This window comes from Azolla caroliniana, unplaced genomic scaffold, assembly GCF_043228905.1.
Source record: "Azolla caroliniana isolate FFs.n. ecotype wild unplaced genomic scaffold, voAzoCaro1.0.p SCAF_4, whole genome shotgun sequence".
Lineage (NCBI taxonomy): Eukaryota > Viridiplantae > Streptophyta > Polypodiopsida > Salviniales > Salviniaceae > Azolla > Azolla caroliniana.
In genome coordinates, this window is record NW_028230439.1 from 14,476,355 (window position 1) to 14,497,354 (window position 21,000).

Consider the following 21,000-nt stretch of genomic DNA (forward strand, 5'->3'; position numbering starts at 1 on the left):
GTAGGTGGATGATAGGTGGTAGCAAAAGCAAAAAGAAAAAGCAAACCAACATGAGATTGAACACGAGACAATTTTAAATAATGACGAAAAAACTTCATTCAAGAATATAACAATGAAAGAATGAATACATTAATGGAAACAAATTTATTTCTAATGATGATATTAGGTTAAGAAAAGTTGTAACTTTCCATCATTATGATTACAAAATGGTTGCAGAAGAAGAAGAGGAAGATGAGGAGGAGGAGGAATAATGTACCTTTTCATCATTATCTATTAAAAAATATAATGGATGATGGTGATGGTGATGGGGACATCTTCCCATCATTATAATTGCTTAGAAGAAGAAGAAAGGAAGAGGAAGTAGTTACCTTTTCTTTGTCACAGTAAGTGTTGGAGATGGAGGTCGAATCAAGAGGAAGTTTTGGTTCAGATGGTTCGAGAATAGTTGAAGTCTCCTTACTCTTCTTCTTCTTCTTCTTCGAAGTCTCCTTATTTTCTTTGTTCTCAGAGGGATTGCATAATAAACCCTAAACCGACTGTTAGGGTTTCCTTGTTTCCCTGCCCTCGCTCAAAACAAAAATAAAATTTCAAATTTCTCTTCTCACACAACAACATATATATAGGTTAGAGTCGGGCTCCTCCCTCTTGTAAGTCGGGCTCCCATAAAGTGAAAACTTGAGTGCGTGCTTTTTATTATCTAGATTGGACGGTGGAGATCGCACGCGCCATCAACGATGCGACCTGCACTGTCCACGCCCGCACTTGCCCTCTTAAATATTTGGTACTAGTTAGACATGTCGCCAACACACACACAAGTTATACCACACACATACACACAAGTTATCAACCTCTTCTCGTACCAAGCCAGGTAATCAGGAGAAAAGTTAGGAGCAAAGAAAGCTAGTAATTTTCACGCACGAAGGAAAGTCCTAGGAGATCACTACAATGTCGTAGTGACATCTTTGTGTGGGTTTGTAATCGATAAAGTGTACGGTAATTTCGATTACTTTAAACAACACATATGTACATACATATACATACACACACGACAGACACGCTCGCACGAAACAAAAAAGGGAAGGGAACCAACAAACGCTTACTTTTGAGTACATAATTAAATACATGTATGTACATTATACATACATATATACATATTATACATTATACATTATACATAGACAGACAGACAGACAGACAGACAGATAGATAGATACATGTGTCCGTAGCTTCTTCTTCCTCATTTAACAAGCTGTCACTGAGAGTCTGACAGACATAGGAAGAGAGGGAATTTAACAGGCACACACACTCCCACATTTTAACAGAGTTTTTTGTGTCCTTGTTTTGAAAGAGATTCTGAAGAGAGCTTTTCAGAGTGACAGAGGTCTCATTTATGTGGGAACATTCTATGGAAGAAGACGAAATTAGCACGAGGCTAGATATTTCCGATGACGGTATGTATCTTGTCCTTGTTTAATCATGTCTTTCATCCAATTTTTGGTTTTGTCTTAGGTTTTCAACCAAAGCCTTTTATCAATGTTTGGTTTTATCTTGGGGTTTTATTCCAGTATTCAACTTTTTTCCTTATTCTTTTATTCATTTATTATGGCTTATAATTTTAGGGTTTTTAATTGACCACGCTTTCTTCTTTTCGTAATTCGTTTCCTTAAGCAGAAATTTGTCCCTAGACCTTCATTTTCTTCGTCTTAGATGGTTAACCTTTCCATTATGTCAAATCTTCTTTCATTTAGTTCGTTTTGGATTTTTGGAAATTTCAATCAAGAATTCCTTTATATTGTTTGCCTGTAGATTTTGAGTTTTTTCAAAATTTGAGGCATTTCTTTACTATTCTTTTGTCTTAAGATTTTAGGTTTTTACATGGCCAAGACTTTCTTCTTTCTTGGTGTGTCCTAAGATGTTTTAGATCTTCATTTACAGGAATATCATTCCTGATGTTTTTTTTGCTTTGGCTTAGCCTTTCGTACTTGAAATCATAGAGTTCTAACTGATGATGGATAATATCAACCGTCAAATATGGAATATGTGTGTGCCTTTTGCAGGCTAAAATTGTGAAGAAGAGAAATCAAATTCAATTTCATGTAGTTAACCTTCATGATACATGAATTCACATAAGATATATCTCACAATGATTAGGTAATAAATGTGCCAAATTACTACATCTAATGAATGTTGGATCAGGCCAGTTTCTTTCAAGGTGCAATCTCTGTAAGATCCTCAATTATGACCACATTCTTTCTGATTATAATGAATCCAATTCGAAACAACATACATATTATATAGCTGCATATAATATGTGTATATATCGGTACACATTACATGTAAATGATTGTAGATGTGGTTGTTCCTCATGAAGATTCCTAACTGGAGAAGGAATACCAAAGAGCCCCTTCTTTCTAGCCCAATAGCATACACATGCATTGCAAGTCAACTTTGTTTTTGTTTCCCTTACTGGTCAGTAGTTTTTTTGTATTGTTTTCTTTTGGAAATCCTCTATTAGCTGCAGCCATAAACACTCGATAAGTTAGCTGGATAATGTTTGAGTAACACAGTGTGTAATGCATTGCAAGCTGTGTTCCTTGTTTGCGAATTTCCAAATAGATACGCCTGTTGGTTTTTATCTCAGTTTCAGTGATTCCGCCAGTAATGCAAGTATTAAGTTTAGAATTCTGGCACTCTTTCAAGCAATTTAAATAATACCTATTTTGTTGAAACTTAAATAGATGTACTCAACCACCTACAGATAGCAGAACAAGAGATTATGAGAAAGTGTACCACTTATTCTGGATTATGTAGTGAAATGAGTCTATCTGAATACTCGGGTCAGTTTGTTATTGAGCCAACAGATGGAAAATTTCATCAAATCCTCTCTTTTGATCGAACTGATGGGAGATTTCAGCTGTTTGGTAAGTTGCTTCTTATACTTGTTTCTGGATGTGAAAATTACAATATTTTGACACCTGTGGCATATATATTTCGTATTGCAATGAAATTCTGAAATTAAATTTGACAAATATGAGGTGGTTAGGAAATGCATCTCTCTCTCTCTATGTGTGTGTGTCAGCATATATCAACAATTGATGGGATCTATCCGCACGTACCGAAACAATTAAATAATCACATACTATTTTATTGATCTCTCATTGATTAGATTAATTCTCTCGAAAAGAAGAGGAAAGAGTTGAAAATCTACTTATAAATACATGTATACACACACACACATACATGTATGTATGTATGTATGTATGTATGTATGTATGTATGTATGTATCTGCATCTGGGTTTATTTTAGTGCTCGATGGATGGTATAGCAAATTCATAGTCAGATGAATTCTAGGCAATCTGTTTTGGAATCTGTATCACCTATTTAGATTTTCTCTGGCAAATTCTTTACATTTGTATGTGTCCCATGACATTGATGGGCATATTTATGCTCTAGTCTTTGAAATGTTGTTTCTAATCTGAGATGTTGTAAACATTCTCTGTGGTTTTGCACCTTATTTTGATGTTTCCCACCAGGAATATCATGCATTGCTAGAATAATAGTGTTTGTATGTGTGACATGTGTGCATGGGTGAGTAGCTTATGGGTGAGAAATGTATCAGCTGATTGGATGTACATCAATGACACATCATGTCCTCTTGTTGTGTCTCATATTACCTGCAGCTGATGTAAAGCTCAATCCAACCATTAATACTTCACTGCACTTTCGAAGGTCCTATTTTCCAGTTGCTGATAGAGCATTCAGTTCAATCATTAATACTGAAAAGATTTTTTGACCAATTTGTCAACGAACAGTTCTGTTCTCCTCCATAGAGCATAAAGAAAAGAGAATCATTATTTTGTACTTGGTGTCATTATTTGGGAAAAACTCTGCAATACGGATGATTTTATCTTTATTCCCCAAAAGTCTCTAAGTTATTATCATTTCCCAAATCTCATGTTCAACCCTGGCTCAAGTGACTTGTGCTATTTGCGTAATCACGTTGTCAATTCATATGTTTTTTCTTAGTTCTATGTGTGGTCTGAACTGTAATAAGGTCAATTCATCCCTTTTTTTTCTATCTTTCATTGGGGGATTTCAGGAAATAGCGAAATCCTGCAGCATTTAAGGAAATGATGAAAAAATCAACGTCACTTCATACTTTCTCCCTTATCATTTTTTCAAAGAGAGAATTATTGGCCACATCAATAGCTCTGCAATCAATTGATTGTAGATCCACTTATGAGAGCCCTGCTATCCTTGATAGGAATTGATATAATCTTTAATTCGTTCTCCATCTCCTTTCTACTTCATGTAGGAGTAATAAAACAAGACAAGATGCAAAACCACACATGAGAAAGAATAAAAAGTCTGTAGCTGATGTCTGAATGAATACTATTCACACTTTCAATAGTAGTGGGAAAGTTCTTTGGAAGTTTCAGACATTATGAGATACCACATTGATATACTATTCTCATATCCTAGCTCTATATTTTCATCTGAAAATTTATTAATCAATAATGTATTCCTTGATTTAAGTTAGATTGTAATAAGGACTCAATAATGGATCATACTAACGATGAACAAAAGAATAAGAGATTAAGGAGAATAATAGTTTAAGGATGCTTAACCACACTGACTACCCCCAAGCGAAGGACATGAGATAAACATAAAATACCATCGATATCCCGTACCACCAAATATTACCTTCTGCTATACCTTGGTTGTTGAATAACAGGTCTGAAGAAGAGATATTAACCTCAACAATAGAGTCTCGACAACGTCTCAAGATGTCTTGATGTAGGGGTTAGCGAATCCCCTTTATATAGCTCAACAACTAAGGCTCCCGGTACATATAGGTTCTTCTCAGTTCCTGGGGTAACTGATACTGCCTATCCAACCCTTAACCTATTAAAATTAGCTATACACTGGGTTCATAAGCTGATTTCTATAACATACTCCTCATTTCCAAAACATTACACTTGCAATGACAAAACAAAATCAGGGAAGGAAGACTTAAGAACTTGCTCTTTATACCATGTGGCATCACTTCTAGTTTGATCCAATCAACTAATTTTGAATTCTCAGATTCATTTTAAATGTTTAGTTTGAGAATCAAGTTTTTTGTTTGGCAAATGAGTTTACAAGATAAATCCTCATGAGTTACCAAATCTTTCATGGTTACTATGCTGTTGGAACAAATAAGTTCTTTGAGGCGACTAACATGGAAAACAGGAAGAACATTGGCACCATCAGGAAGATCAAGAAAATATGCAGATTGTTGGCATAAAAGGCCGACTCTACTCATTTGTATCTACACTGTGAACACACGAACCAGTTAGGGCTTGACTATATATGCCCAATTGATATATTGTAAAAAAGAGAGTTTTTTCAGAGAGAATAATACAGTCTTCCATTAGAGCTTAACAGTGTGCTTCTTGTTTCTTTCTTCCTGCCTACCGCGCATAATCTGTTTCTCTAGTTTATCTATGTTTACTTGACACTAACTACAGGTCCTCAACATTCTTCCGTTGCGCAACATCTCATATTTCCAACACAGTTGAACAAATACACGTTAGGACTGTGAAAGGTCCACAACAGTGTGCAGCTCATTTAGCACACTTACCCGTCGATAAAGTTTTGGAATTAGGAGTTTCATGCAAGAAGTAATTTTGACTAGGCCTAAGACCTATTGTGATATCCTAGGATAACCAGTTACTCGACTATCCTACCCTTAACCTCTTAAAATTAACTATATTTTGGTTTGTAAGGTTATGCCTACAACAGTCTCCGTCATTACTTGGATGCAAAATCAGAGTTTGGTTCATTTTGTTAAACTGGTTATTGCAATAAAGAATTGAAAATCTAAGATTTGTGTTAGGTTGTGCATTCTTCAGCTGTTAATTGAGCAAGAACAAAAGTTTATTTTACTTTAACTTAAAGCTTTATTTTCTGCCAGATGAGATATCTGGAGTTACTGGCCAGGAGTTGCTAAGCAAAAGCACAATTTATGGAGTGATTGGAGTGATAAATCTTTTAGCAGGTATCCTCTTGCCCTTTCTTCTTTTTAAGTTTGGTTTCATTATTGATGTGTAAGATTGAGATTGTTATTGCATTTATAAAGAGAATATTTCAGTTGCAGAGAAGTTCAAACAATAGCTCTGATTACTGAAAAGAAGACTCCTATGAAGGGAAAAAATAGTTCATACAAGGATAGCGATTGAACACAAGAGTTTATGTGGTTTGCTGAGTCCCACACTATTGTGTTCTTATTTTTGTTGAACTTAAATTATGTTGAGCCTCTCTTTGTGGAAACGTTTAACACTAAATTCCAACCCTGAGAATTTAATCATTGCTCTACAATATTTGGTTCCAATCTCATTACAGTTCACATGAACTGCAAAGTTGAGTTTATTACTGTATCCTTGTAACTTGAATTGATTCAATGAAAGGATGTCCTTCCGTAAATCAGAGAGCACCTTTTCAAAATTGTCTCCACTTTTCATATCGTGTACTTGAAGCCTTTTTAGTATCTATTCAGTATTTGTTTTTTCCCCATCTTCAATTATGTACTCATAGTTAGCACTTCTAGGCCTATGCGCTTTTTAATTTGCAGATTTGGACCTGCTTTTTACTCTTTTAAGATTTTCGTACAGGGTCCTATATGCTTGTCATAACTGGGAGGGAGTATGCTGGCTCTTATGGTGGAAGTGCTGTTTATAGGATATCAGAAATGAAATTTCTTTTTTGTAACTCAGACTTGAAAATGCTTACCAGGCAGGAGGTGGATAAGTAAACCATATTTTTTTTGAAACCAGAACCAGATTGTGCATTACATTGTTTGACCTCCTTTCCTTCAAATAAATTCCCCATTTTGAACTAATAGAGACAAGATGAAGCCCACTTTTTCAGTCTCCTCAAGCTATTGGAAAAGACTCCAGGCTTGTTCTTCTCCTATGAAACTGATTTAACTCTCAGGTATACCCATACAAAAGGTACCCAATATCAATTTTTTGTGTCATTTTTTTGCAATTCTGTAATTGTTTACATCATTTCACTATGATGCACAATTACATTACCATTGACGTAGTGTGGTGGTTGCAAGTCTATATCAGAAGTCCTAAAGCATGAATGTATAAAGTCTCCAGTTAGATAATACTATCTACTAACCAGAATACAGTATATATATCCATATATATACATGTCTAATATTCTTTTTGAGTATATTTTTGCTTATCTTAAGGAGTGTAAATTCTCATTAAAATGTTTTGATCTTATTAAGGTACATGCATATATGTACATTCAATTGTGTGTAATGTTGAATGTATATATGTATTGTATACACAACAGACTTCTAGATACAGACAGTAGTGATATTTGCATTTCCTTAACACAAGCATATTGGAAACTGGCATGTCTTTTGGTGAATGAACCATGCATTTCAATGTCAATATTAAAATATTAATTTCATTGGTTTTTAATGCAGTTTGCAAAGAACTGATTCTTTTGCAAGAATAAGAAAATCACAGCCACTTTGGAAACAGGTTATTTTTATCAAACCTTCAAGATTTTTGGTAATGTCTCACTTTCCAACATTCATTGCTTACTGATAAATAACATTTTTGTCTTCCAATTCATTCCATATAGGCTGATCCAAGATTCCTTTGGAACCATTATATCCTGGTGGAGATGATTGAGTGCAAGGTTCTGTAATGTTTTTATTTATTTATTTTTCTTTTGACCTTTCTATTTGCTTAATATGCATTGAAAATTTTCTATTCTTTGCAGTTGGAGCCCTATATACTACCTGTTATTCAAGGGAATATCCTTTTTTTCTTACGTCTAATTATGCTGTAACGAAGTTGTTGGAAATGTTTCTATTAAGGAATAATGCAAATTCCTTAACAGAAATTAACGCTTTCAAGAAGTGGTAGTACCAGTTAAAGGAAATCATCTGAACATCACTTTGTTTGCACGTCGATGTAATCGACGTCTAGGTAAGGACAACTATTCAAGCTGAATATTTTTTATAGTTTGGTTCATCAGGGAATTGAATTTCTACTTTATTATTTTTACAGGAACAAGGATGTGGCGTAGAGGAGCTGATCGCGAGGGTCATACAGCCAATTTTGTTGAGACAGAGCAGATACTGAAGATCGGAGATTATCTGGCTTCTTATGTACAGGTATTACCTTAAAAGTTTTAGTTTTGCATATTAAACAAAACAAGATGAAAAATGATCCCGGGGGTTATCAGATGGGAATGGTATTGATAATGTGATAACTGTGAATGGTACAAAAAATGTTTTTCTGGTTATCATTGTAACCTCAGCTGGGCATCTGTTTCCACACAAGGTATTATGACTGGATGTAACTGATGAAGAGATATAGAAAGAAAGAAAGAAAGAAAGAAAGATATATTGACGTCTTTTAAGAGGCCAAAATGGCCTATAAGACCAAATAAGAGATTACATCTTAAGTGTTGTCTCGTCTTTGAGAACAAATCAAAATAAAATAAATATTACACAGTAAATATAAAAGTAAATAACATGAAAAGAAAATTAATGAGGGAATCTGGTTTTTGGCACATGTGAGATCCTCAAGTTAGGTATATTGTAGCTTTTGTCTTCGAAAGATCTCTAGCATAGGTCGATCTAGAATAGAAATGTCTCCAAAGCGAGGGAAGCACCTACAATGGCGGGAGATAATGGCTTTTATCTGTCGATGACAAGGGTGTCGAGGTCGTGGTCCATGGGGCCGAGGCTTACGTGCATGGCAAATTGCCATTGCCCGATCAATTGTAACCCCTTTGTTATGTCCTGGTCTAAAGCCCATTTGTGTATCCCGGGGTTGACTTCTAGCATTAGGAGTGATGGGGCTAAAGAAAGTTGTGATTTTTCTTTGTGGATGAGCTTGTGTGGCTGTATTCTTCAACAACTTTTCCCGATGTCTCTTGAGGTCTAGCAAGAAAAGTCCTAGGCATGGTTGGTCCTCATTTTCCATTACCTTGCGTAGTGGGCCAAAGCCTTGTTTAAAGAGGCAATGGTATCTCCCTCTGATTTCATAAAAGACACTACAATGACAAACATAGTGTTCTTCAGACTCCACTCCTTGATGACACAATTGGCAAATTCTCTCTTCTAGAGGTAGTCGTGTATATCTACCTACCTCAATTTGTAGCTGATGTGATGAAGTTCACAGCTGGCCTATCACACTACGCAGTGCATAGGATAGATGTATGTCCATATAAGGTGGCCTGATGACAAATCCATCCTCCGATGCATGTAAGAAGTGTGTCTTATAGTGGGCCAGTATTTTGGGGCTGATCCATGTTATCTTGTTTTCCAAGTTAATAATATCAGTTCGGATCACTTTGTTCTTTTCCACTTTGGTCATATTTAGATGGGGACAGTCCAAGCTATATTGGAACGGGGGTAGTGCATTTATACTCATGCCATGTGACTCGAACCATTGCTGCATTTCAGAATACCAACAATGAGTGTCTCCATTTTCAGCCAGTTGTTTTGATGACATAAGTGCCAACCTTGGGTACCTTCGTTTAGGGAGCTCCCAAAGACATTGGATAAATGTCACTTTAGTTTTATTCATGTTGATTGACAAACCTTTGTCTGTACAAAATAGTTTTAAGGCATTTAGATGTCTTTGTAGTCCCTCCGGAGAGTCAGAAATCAGCACAATATCATCAGCATATAGTAATATTTGTATAGCTTTGTGATACCTCATCTATATAGAGACCAAAGAGTGTGGGGGATAGTGGGCATACTTGCTTCACGCCAATTGTGCTAGCCACCGCCTTTGACAAGCCCTTAGAAGACCACACTTTTCTTGACACAGATTCATAGAGTGCATAGATTCCCCATTGCATATCTATAGGAACACCCAAGGCTTCTAGTCGTTGCATAAGCTGAGCACGTGGCACAGTGTCAAAGGCTTTTCGGAAATCCACAAAGCAACAATAAATCCTCTTATTGTGTGGGCTCTGCCCATAGAGAAAAGATAGAGAAGACGAGAAAGAGACAAGAATGCTTGAACATTCTACTATTGAGACAATACCAATTGTATAAACTCCAAATACAACCACAAAACTAAAGAACTAGATTTCCTATCAGCCAAACTCATATCTTTCATTCACTATTCTACCTTCATCTCTTTCCTCCTTCGACTATTCTTCCCTCTCCCCACTACGAAGACTCTTCTCCCTTCTTGTAGACCTCCTATCCCCCTCCTCCTATATGGCTAAGAATATGCTCTTATTTATAGACTTTCTATTGCTTTGTTCTTGCTTTATTCTAAAACAAGCTTCTCCATAGGATGCGTTTTTTATTTTTATCACTATTTCTCCTTTGCAATCTAAAATTGAGTAAACAAGCTATTTTTGGAAAGCTCTTGTTGTCAGCTTTTGTACGAATCTTTTCTTTTGATATTTGGATATCCGATGGAAGTGTTATGAGCTTTTTTCTCTGCCTAAATATGCATATCCACGCATTGCTTTTTCTACCTTTTTCCTTGCTTGATATCCGTTCAAGTTCCTTCTTCTGTTAATACTTGATCCTTTCATATTGTTCTTTATTATTAGACCTCTTATCATCCAACATGTTTGCAATAGTCTTTTCTTACGAACAAATACTGACTTCACATTTAGCCCCCCTCCTTGCTTGTTGAGCGAACCATTTATGGTGAGCCTAAAAAAAGAGAGGAAAAAACTCCTTCGCCTTAATGGTAGGCTATAGACAAAGGAATATAAATACTAAAAATATAACAAATTATTGTGTGGGAAAAAACCCCCGTTAAGCGGGAGGGAAAAAATCTCACACTACTAGACACACACACATTGACAATTGCCATCACCATCTTTCTCCTTGTCAACACAAAGAAAGAGGTTACCACAATTATTATGTCTTTATCAACTCTCGGAACACAAGTAGGGCCATCCGATACATAGTTCTTGATAGAAGTAGGCATGTCAACATATTTGTAAATAGCCCATAATGTGTATTAGTATAAATACACCTAGGGCAAATAATTTAGATGTGAGCGTGCATTTTTTGTAACTAGTGTATCAGAGTGTGTAACTAGAGTGAGTAGGAGAGAGAGAGTGTGAGTTGTAACTCTATTGTAACTGTCGCCAGACGAAGAGGAGCTCAAGGTTGTTGCTTTAGAGTCTCCGGTGTATTTCCTTCTACCATAGTGATATTGTTCGGAGTTTGTGGACTTCCGTGGTTTTTCCCATTCAGGGTTTTCCACGTAAAAATTTGTATTTGTACTTTCTATTTCTTGTTGTCTTGATCTTTGTGTTCCTCATTTGCGCGTGTTGACCGGTTGTGACCGGCTACATATATATATATATATATATATATATATATATATATATATATATATATATATATATATATATACAACATATCCTAGTAGAGGATTTTTGATAGGTAGGATTTACAATCTTACTCATTACGACATTAGATGTAGGATCAATTCTAATACCACTATCTACTAAGGCATCCTTAATTAAAAGACCTTTAACAGTTACCAGAATAGTGGGTTGAATATCCTTTCGATCTTTCACTTGCACAATCTTCGCACAATGTAATGTCTTTATACTTTGTTGTATACTCGATACACGTCCCCACTCATTTTTTAGTGATGGGGAGATTTGAAGAAGTTGTGGCCAAGTAATGTGCCATCCACTAGAGATTAGCTCTTGCTTGAGATCGAATGGTTCCACACATTTCCCCATAGGCATATCATCAATTTTAATCTTTCTTCGCGAATGTTTCTTTCTAGGTATATCCTCCAAATTAGTCACCTTAGCCTTCTTTTTTTGTTGAGAGTTACTAGACTCTCCTTCCAACTCTTTTTTTTATGTGATGCACTAGTTGTCTTAATGTGTGCAACATCACGATATTTAGCTATATCATATACAAAGTCAATAAGATTTACCTTAGGGGGAATTGTCGGAATTTGCACTAAAGTACTTTCCCCTCCTACCACATGGTTGTTGAGTTGGTGAAATTTGTTAGTTTTGTTTTGATTACTTTGAAATTGATACATGCCTTGACCCCAATCACCTTGTCGTCGTGAAGGACATCGTGTATATGTATGTCCCTCAACACCTCATGTGTAGCACACAATCACTCTCCTTTGTCTTGGAGAATTACGAGTTTGACTTACATTAAAATTTGCTTGCATGTTTTAGATTTGTCTAGTAATATCATCAAGACGTTGATTTACTTGCTCCGAGAAATCCCCTTCTACCTTAGGTTGAGTAGCTTCTTGCATCACCAGAACATTAGGTTGATATGTTGTTGGAGTGGTCATAAAAACATTAGGGAATACTTGATCTCCATGCACAATTGATGATTGTTGAAGAATAGGAGATTTAAATGCTGCAACATAAGTTGGAACGGAAACAACAGTGGTATGAGGATGAAGAAGGATGAAGATTTTGCTATTTGGAAAGTTGTAATGGGTGGGAATACGAATTTTATAATATCGCTAAAAGAATTAGAACTATCATCTATTTGATTTTCCAAACTATTACAAGCCTTCCACTGACAAATTTGTTATAAAAAATGTCCTTGAAACATGCATTCTTAGCAGATGTGCATCTCTTGTGGGTCTTTGTTATGTCTTTGTTGGGGTGAAATAGCTAATAATAGTTTGAATGTTATATAATATTTTTACTTCATGAATTTTTGTAGATTCGAGGATCTATTCCATTGCTTTGGGAGCAGATTGTGGATTTGACTTACAAGCCCGAACTCAAGCTAACCAGCATTGAAGAAACGGTCTCCCTCTCCCCCTCTCTTGCATGTGTGTCGGATGGTGTGCATGAAAGGAATACGTGCTGAAGATTTGGAATTGGATTCCTTCTTATTGAACTGAACATTCCTTCATAAAAGAACGAAAGATCTTGCATCCATAATTTACTCATAGAAAAGAGCTTTTTGTTGTTGACCTCCTTAAATTGTTAGAAAAATTATTACACAGAAAAAGAAAAGGTAACAAGCTTAATATGTGAGACGAAATAATGTGAACAGAAGTGAGGTTTCAGATCAATATTCAAAAGGGAGGGGCCAAACTACCCATTTTGTAAGAAGGGGATTTGGTCCAGATGGAATGTGAGTGGTTTAATCCATGAACATGCTTATTGGATGATTCCGTAGTACATCAATGTTGGCAGCAGTGAATCATGCTTGATCCTCGCTAGTCTCCCTGTACTGCGTTCCTCCTAGCACGTGGAGCCTGTGGAGCTCCTCTCATGGAGAAGATAAGTCCTGTGAACACAAGGCCAAGGTAGGTTAATGAATCCCCAGCTGTATAGGTGGGGGATGTAAAATGAAGAACAAAAAATAAAAAATGGGATCTGAAATAAAAACAGAAGTGCTTCTGGTAATCGAAGAAACATATGTAACACTCTTCTTGTGCTCAATATTCAGCCTAACCCAGTTTCTATTTTCATTATTTATGATTTTGTGCATCTGTGTAATGGCATGTCCCACTCTGTTGGGCATGTGTGTCCCCATGTGTAATGCCCTCAGTAATATTCCCAATATCGAGTATTGATGCTGTTGCAATAATACTCAAACATAGATCTCCGTTGGGCTGTTCTATGTTCCAAATTTGTCCAAATCAAACATGGATAGAGAGATTCGGGGGTTCCGGAGCACGCCTAGCAAGTATAGCTATACAACTATTACTATATGCTGATGACATTGTGCTGATTTTTGACTCTCCGGAGGGACTACAAAGACATCTAAATGCCTTAAAACTATTTGTACGGACAAAGGTTTTTCAATCAACATGGACAAAACTAAAGTGATGGTGTTTAACACCACTCAAGCATGGGTAACAAGATCAGAACCAGAATTCTTCTTGGGAGAGGAAAAGGTGGAATACACACGCTCCTACACATAGCTAGGAGTAACATTTACAGGACCTAGGTTCTCCTTACAAGAGGCTGGTTGTGCCCGACTTTCTCGTGGATATGCAATCCTTAGTGACATTGGCTTTCAATGTAGAGATACATCTTTCCACTGCTTCTTGTCCTTTTCTAAAATCCACTTTTATAGCTCCTAACTCAACCTTACTTGAGGATATTTCATCCTTAAGATATTGTGTCATGTCATCCTTGAGATCTAAATGTGATTTCTTCACATGGCTTATTATGTCTTTCCGTATCTCTTCTAATAACTCAGTCTTGAGAGGGGCATACAACTTTGTTTTCTGTTTCTCTATCTCCTTTTTCATTTCTTCTTTTAGTGCTATTTCCATATCCTCTCTAATAAGATTGATCTCGTGCGCAATCAAATGGCGTAATAGATCATGTTTCCCATTTTCAACATCAAATGGAATGTCGAATGGGGCCTGGGTTCTGGGTGCCTTGTGCACCCTTCTAACGCTATTCGCGGTGCTTCCATCCCGTCCTTTTCGTCTATGGTATCTTCTTGGGGTCTTCCATGGATCTGGACCCTCGTCGTGCATGTTAAGATTTATATTTTCATTTTCTGTCCATTTAGACTCCATGGCGTCTTAGGACAGCAGGTACAAGGTATGAAATGCTGAGGGCAGAGGGAACAATATAGATTCTAGGAATTTCTACTGGGCAGAAAACACAGAGGAACAGATTTGGTATAAAATGCAGGGAATCAGATTTGGCAGAAAACGTAGAGGATCAGGCATTGCAGAAAACATAGAGGACAGACATTGTAGAAAACGCAGAGGATTAGATATTGCAGAGAACACACAGGGCAGACATTGCAGAAAACGCAGAGACAGAGACAGAGCCGAAACCCTAAACGCAGAGTTAGAGACAGAGCCTGAACCCTAAACGTAGAGAAGAGATTATTTGTGAGCATGAAAAGAGAAGATAGATAATGGAGAGGGTAGAACTCGAACTGCAATCCTCCAAGAAAACTGTGTCATGGTAGTTCCACAGGTTTCATGCATTTTGAAATAAGAACAATATGGGGAAATTTAAATATTTACCATGCATGAACTGGAGAGAACCAACCTTCTATAAAGATGCTAACATCATTATTTCATGGCCCTAAAAATACTGATATAGCAAGTTCTCATTGTGTGAATCTTAGTGAAAACCAATGTAGAGTGAAGCATGGGAATCCAATGCCAAGTTGATGTCATCCATACTCAGATTTATTTGTTTTCTCACACATTTTGAGATAATTTTTGTGCACATTAGAGCTACTCCCAGAAAAAGTGACTATTTTAATCCTAATGTCCTATATGGACCATTTCTGCACCTCACACTTTTGATCCCAACAGTCTAGACGTCTGATATATGGGCTGTTCCCTGTATTCAACTGTAGATGTAGTATCAGCTATAGAATCTTTGCATTTTAGATATTCTCCGTTGTCCTTATGTAGTTTTATACCTGTCTTTCATGACTGTTCTTTCTCTTAAGGTAGCTTAATTTTTATTGCATACCACTTTCATATTCAGTTTGGGTTGGTTATATGGTTTCTTGTATGCGCTTTTTGAAAATTGTTCCTTCTATGTCTTCTCAGGATACCTTTTGTCTGAGTTTTCATTTTTTTGAGATAACTGTTTAATAGTTATGAACTATTGTTCATGTTAATGCAGCCTGAGGTGATAGAACGCCATTTTCATGACCTTATTCAACGATATGGTTCTGTTGTCGTAGTTGATCTGCTGAATCAAGTAATAGTCAAGTACAGTTTCTTAAATCGTTGATGTAAAATACATGTTAGGTATCAGCTTTCTGATGAATGAGAATGTATTTTGAATTCTTTAATGGTTTTTTAGCATGGGAGTGAAAAGATGCTAAGTTTGGCATATAGTACCGCTGTCCAGAATATAACTGATCATAGTATAAGGTGTGTATTTTCTTACATTATATTATATAGAGAAAAGAAGATTACCTAAAATTTATCTGGAAGTCTTCTTCTTGTTATGTAGTTTGCATGGATACGGATCCCACCCATGGTCTCTGTAAAGATATTCTGGCATAGCTCCTCTGATTTTGGACTTTGTGGCTAATTTTTTCAGTAATGCTGGATTTTGATAAAGAGAATAACAAATAAAAGTATGACCTCGTGTGCAGATACATTCCATTCGATTTCCATAAGATCTGTGGGCACCTGCACTTAAACCGCTTATCATTTCTGTATGATGAAATCAAGGAGGATTGCACCTGGCAGGGGTAAGAGTGATCATAATAATGTCCATTCAATTGTCAACTGGTATTCATGGAGTGGTTGATGTCTGAAACAGCTTCTATTTCGTGCATGCTGATGGACATGTTGAGAAGCAGCGAGGTGTCATCCGAGTAAATTGTATAGATTGTTTAGACAGAACAAATATTACACAAGTAAGATGTTTGTTTTTTTGATATCTAGATTACTTTCTTTGTGTACATGAGAATGCAACTAAAATACGGCATAATTTCTATGAGACTCAAAGTTCTCATCATGTAATGCATATTCTCTGGAGTGTCTAATAAGTTATAAAGCATGGTCAGCCTTTGATAGCACCTTGACCTTGATTCTATATTGAATGCAATATAATGGTATGAAATAAACTGTACCTAAATGAGGTTGACCTCACCCAGTAAGAGCATGGAAAAATGCTAAATGAGAGGCAACCTACCTAGCACAGAACTAAAATTACCCTAGGTTTGGATGGAAGGGAATATGTGAAAACACTCTATAACACTTCCAGACAGACATTTCTCACACATGGGAATCTGTCGTTTTTACTCTACAGAAAATGAGAAATACAATTGATTGGTCATCTTTGGACTATAAGCCTTACATTCAGTTTATGCGAATCTGTAAAATGTGAACTGATCATGACGATTTTGGTCCAAGTAAGAATCAGTGATGAAAAGAAAGAAAGAAAGAAAGAAAGATATATTACATCTTTTAAGAGGCCAAAATGGCCTATAAGACCCAACAAGAGATTACATCTTAAGTGTTGTCTCGTCTTGGAGAACAACAAATCAAAAAAATAAGTAAATAATACTCCGTAAATATAAAAGTATATAAGATAAAAAGTGACAACGGAATCTGGCCAGGTGCCACTTGAGGAAGGAAGAGCCAATAAAAGGAGAATTCTTTATCACTGCTTTGTGGATTTTCGGAAGGCCTTTTACCCTATATAACATATATTACTGTATGTAGACATTGTGCTGATTTCTCTCTTCAAAGGGTACTAAGACATCGAGATGCTTTGAAGTCATTTTTTACAAACATATTTTTTGGTAAACCTTGATAACATTAATTTAACACCACGCAAGCATGAGTTACAAGGTTAGAACCAGAGTCCTTAGTGGGAGACGAAAAGTTGCCATACAAGAAAAACACTATATACCTAGAAGTAACAATCATTGAAATTTCGATTCTCACTTCAGGAGGCTGTAACCCTTGAAAGAAAATGTGCACATATAGACAGTCTCACGAACCCCAAACAAAATTATGATGTAACACTGACACCTATTTATAGGGTGGAAACTTGGGAACTGAGCCTTCAAATGGCATGGCGCATACATAGCGGAGACATTTAAAGAGGCTTTTAGTCTCAATGATTGCCTGCATGATAAAGCAGAAATCGTCAGTGCCCCATGATGTAATCTGGGCTGAGATTGGTAGCCCCTATAGTGACCAAGGCACCGTTCCAATCTGTGGCTTGTATCCACTGGGTTTGGGCCAAAGCAAAGGTACTCAATGTTGAGAGCTCACATGATCAAAACAGATGGAAGAACAGGGAGATAATCATTGTTGTTATGTTGATATGCAAGAATCATTTTACTCTCATGACATAAATAGAAACGCCCTACCCTCATTCTGATGTAGCTCGGATTGTCCATGCTTAGACATCAACAAAATGGAAAAGAATAAATAGAATGGTTCAAACTGATAACATCAAGTTGGATCAGCCCTAGAACGTCTCTCATCAGGAAGGTGCCCACTATAAGGTCCTCTTTTTCATACTTCTAGTAGAATAGATTTATCATTAGGCCATCAAATATGGATACGTCTCTCAATTATGCACTTCATCATGTAAAGAGCAGCTATAGAAGAATGGATCTTCCAATTCTGCGATCAGGATATGGAATCAGAGGAGCCCTATGTTTTCCATCTTATTGTTTTCTATGATGCCAGTGCCTATTCGAATAATACTGTCTAAAATATGTAATTTGATTTGTTTTCATTTTTATCTACAGAGCTTACTTGCAAGAAATGCTCTTGAACAAGCTTTATGGAGAATAAGATTCTTTGATGAGTTAGAAAAGATCTCAAATTATGACAATCTTGATCATCACTTTAAGATGTGTAAGCATATATTTCTGTCCCCCATTCAACTGCATAGTATAATTTAGATTGTTTTAGAAATGACTATATAGAATTTTACCTTGGAACATGATAGTTCCAACTCTAGCCTGTTTTTTCAAAATCGTTTCTGATTTATAATTTGGTCTTCTAAAAGCATAATCTGAGTATATCTCCTGTTAGTAACATTTGTAAGTGTGAGAGTAGTACTAAAAAGATGCACATTTTTGTTTTCTCTTCTCTCAAACAATCAGTATGGGGTAAACATGGTGATGATATAAGCCTACAGTATAGCGGCACAGAAGCACTGAAACGAGACTTTCTGAGGTAAGATTTCCGTCTCAAGCACAATTTCTTATTCTCTTTTTCTGGATGAACTATTAATATGAACTGAATTTCTATTAGATTTGGGAAGAGGACTACCGTTGGACTTTTGCAAGATGGATTGAATGCTCTGACTAGATATTATCTCAATAATTTTCACGATGGAAGCAAACAGGTGTTTATTCTCATGGAATTAAGTCTAATCTGCTCGGTTTTGCCACCAGAAGCTCTTTAATGTATAAAGATATGTATATATGAAATGATATTCCTACCATTGTGCAGGATGCATTAGATCTTATAAGTGGACATTACATTGTGAGCCGATACAAACCATCACCATTCCAAGGAGATGGGTTTGAAGCAATTACTGTGAGTCTTAAACACAAAGCAACAATATATTTGCTCTATGTACAAGGATATCTATTTTTTTCTGTTTACTTACAAGGATGCTGTTGTATTCTTGTTTACACTATCGTTGTGTACAGTATCTACCTCTGGCATCAGCCCTTATAGTAACTGGCATAACCCTAACCTCGAGCTCCATTGCACGAGGTATGTTACATGTATAACACAATTTTAAGTGATATTTCTAAACAAAAATATCCATGAGGCTCCATTTCAAATAAAATGAGAACTATCTTTTGGTACAATAAAAAAACTATCTTCTGAAAGAGAATTGAATGGGGGTAATGTTATTATATTGATCCTGGTAATAGAATGGAATGCAGTGAAAAAGGATGCATGCTACTTCATAAAATCTGTCCTCTGGGCCGGTATTACTGCGGGAATGGCAGCTCTTGTGAAAGCAAATGGCCGTCAGTTCTGCAGTCGACCTCGCCTTTGCAAGCTATCCTGATGAGGTATGACATGGTTGAAAATGGCCATTTTTCAGCCTCCTGTACTGTTTCTTAATTTTGGCTATTTCCTACCACATTTTCGTCTTAAATCTCTTTGCACTCTCCTTTCAACTAATGAACCAAATAAATACTATTTAATTAACACAAAATTCATGCTCGTCAACGTTACCCTAATAAATATTATTTTATACAAAGTTCAGTCTCTTGTCAATGAATCAACCTAATAAATTTGGTTAATTTGACATGAATTCATGTTGACACCTAAAGTTTATAAACGACCCACGCTCATTCCCCCTAGCTAAGACCCTTCTGCTTCCTAGAGGAATGGGTCCATAATCATGTCGTATTAGGTTAATTAATTGATAAGGAGATTGTGGTCACTAACAGTTCTCATCATGGAAATGGGTGATATGGAATCTGTAGATTAAATAGGTAGACTTCAATGTGATCATATAAAGGAGATTACTTGCATATAGGGTCCAGATACTCTAGATTTCTGCACTAGCACATAAACTGTTCAGACGAATTACATTTTTGAGTATATACCCCTGTAACACTCTGAATAATCAAAGGAAAAACACCCAGGTTTTTGTGGGAGGAGCTCTGTAATGGGCATATGAATATGACATATCTACTCATAAATGAAGGATCAGGGATGGCAGAAGATTGCTTTCACAAGCGAAGTCTTGGAATCAGCCACCCACTGACCCAGAGTAAAAAACTCAGGTTTTCGTGGGAGCTCTGGAATGGGCGTATCAATGTAAGATATCTACTCATAGAATCGAAGGACCAGGGATGGTAGAAGATTGCTTCCATAAGCAAAGTCATAGAATCTGCAGTTTAGGTGTATCAAACACGATCTGTAATGCTAAAGAAAACATATGTATATGTATATAAATGGGGTATATGTAATTCAAGCGTACAACTTTTCTTGTAAATTTTATATATTCACAGGTTTATATTGCTATGGTGACATTTACGAACATTTAATATGTATACAAAGTTCAAGCTATAAGTCACATAAACAACAGGTTTATGCCACTTTTGTGAAAATGTATCATAAATCAATTTGTTAAAAGATTTTTGTACCATAAGTACACAACATAATATGTTCCAACAATTGCGGGGATTTAAGTTCTTTTCAATGCATGCATATAAGTCTTAGTTCTTTCTAAAGGGATAAATTTTCAAGCATAGTTGCTAGTGTGAGACTTTGAGGTTTATGCATTCATAATGTTTTGAATCACACTAAAAGTTCACAAAGATTAATATTTATTAAGATTCAAAGAGTTTAGGTTGTTAAACAAGTGGATGAGAAATTAAACGGGCTTGGTACATAGAGAAATAGGAACACAAAGGTTATCATTCCCAATTCCAAATCAAAATGTTATGCTAGTCTAATCAGACAACTTAATTTAGTCATGAAGACAATATCGCTAGATGAAATGTTCTTGTAGATGTTCATTCTTCATCACCATTTATTAAATGCACT

General features: G+C 36.2%; 1 protein-coding gene across 8 annotated transcripts; it reads left to right on the forward strand.

Moving 5' to 3' along the window:
• The first annotated feature begins 1,249 nt into the window (after window positions 1–1,249).
• LOC147865118 (phosphoinositide phosphatase SAC8-like) lies at window positions 1,250–20,467 on the forward strand. Of its 8 annotated transcripts, none has more exons than XM_087317859.1 (22): window positions 1,252–1,451; window positions 2,739–2,921; window positions 5,958–6,041; window positions 6,655–6,782; window positions 6,885–6,976; window positions 7,485–7,542; window positions 7,646–7,702; window positions 7,787–7,820; window positions 7,915–7,995; window positions 8,077–8,183; window positions 12,717–12,803; window positions 15,620–15,697; window positions 15,803–15,873; window positions 16,101–16,199; window positions 16,271–16,367; window positions 18,222–18,330; window positions 18,582–18,654; window positions 18,733–18,826; window positions 18,934–19,020; window positions 19,137–19,203; window positions 19,368–19,511; window positions 20,235–20,467. In XM_087317859.1, the coding sequence occupies exons 1-21, from the start codon at window positions 1,391–1,393 to the stop codon at window positions 19,505–19,507; spliced, it is 1,887 nt and encodes a 628-aa protein (XP_087173985.1). In that variant the 5' UTR covers window positions 1,252–1,390; the 3' UTR covers window positions 19,508–19,511; window positions 20,235–20,467. The 8 variants fall into 8 exon arrangements, with proteins under 8 accessions (XP_087173990.1, XP_087173989.1, XP_087173985.1 ...); XM_087317856.1 differs by lacking the exon at window positions 20,235–20,467 and adding an exon at window positions 20,094–20,223; XM_087317861.1 differs by lacking the exon at window positions 20,235–20,467 and adding an exon at window positions 20,094–20,223 and having other exon boundaries at window positions 19,380–19,511.
• Window positions 20,468–21,000: the final 533 nt, after the last annotated feature.

Coding starts and splice junctions, on each gene's coding strand:
- LOC147865118 (XM_087317859.1), top strand. CDS start 1,391: ATGTGGGAACATTCTATGGAAGAAGACGAAATTAGCACGAGGCTAGAT. Junction 1,452..2,738: donor GCTAGATATTTCCGATGACG/GTATGTATCTTG, acceptor AAACTTAAATAG/ATGTACTCAACCACCTACAG. Junction 8,184..12,716: donor ATCTGGCTTCTTATGTACAG/GTATTACCTTAA, acceptor GAATTTTTGTAG/ATTCGAGGATCTATTCCATT.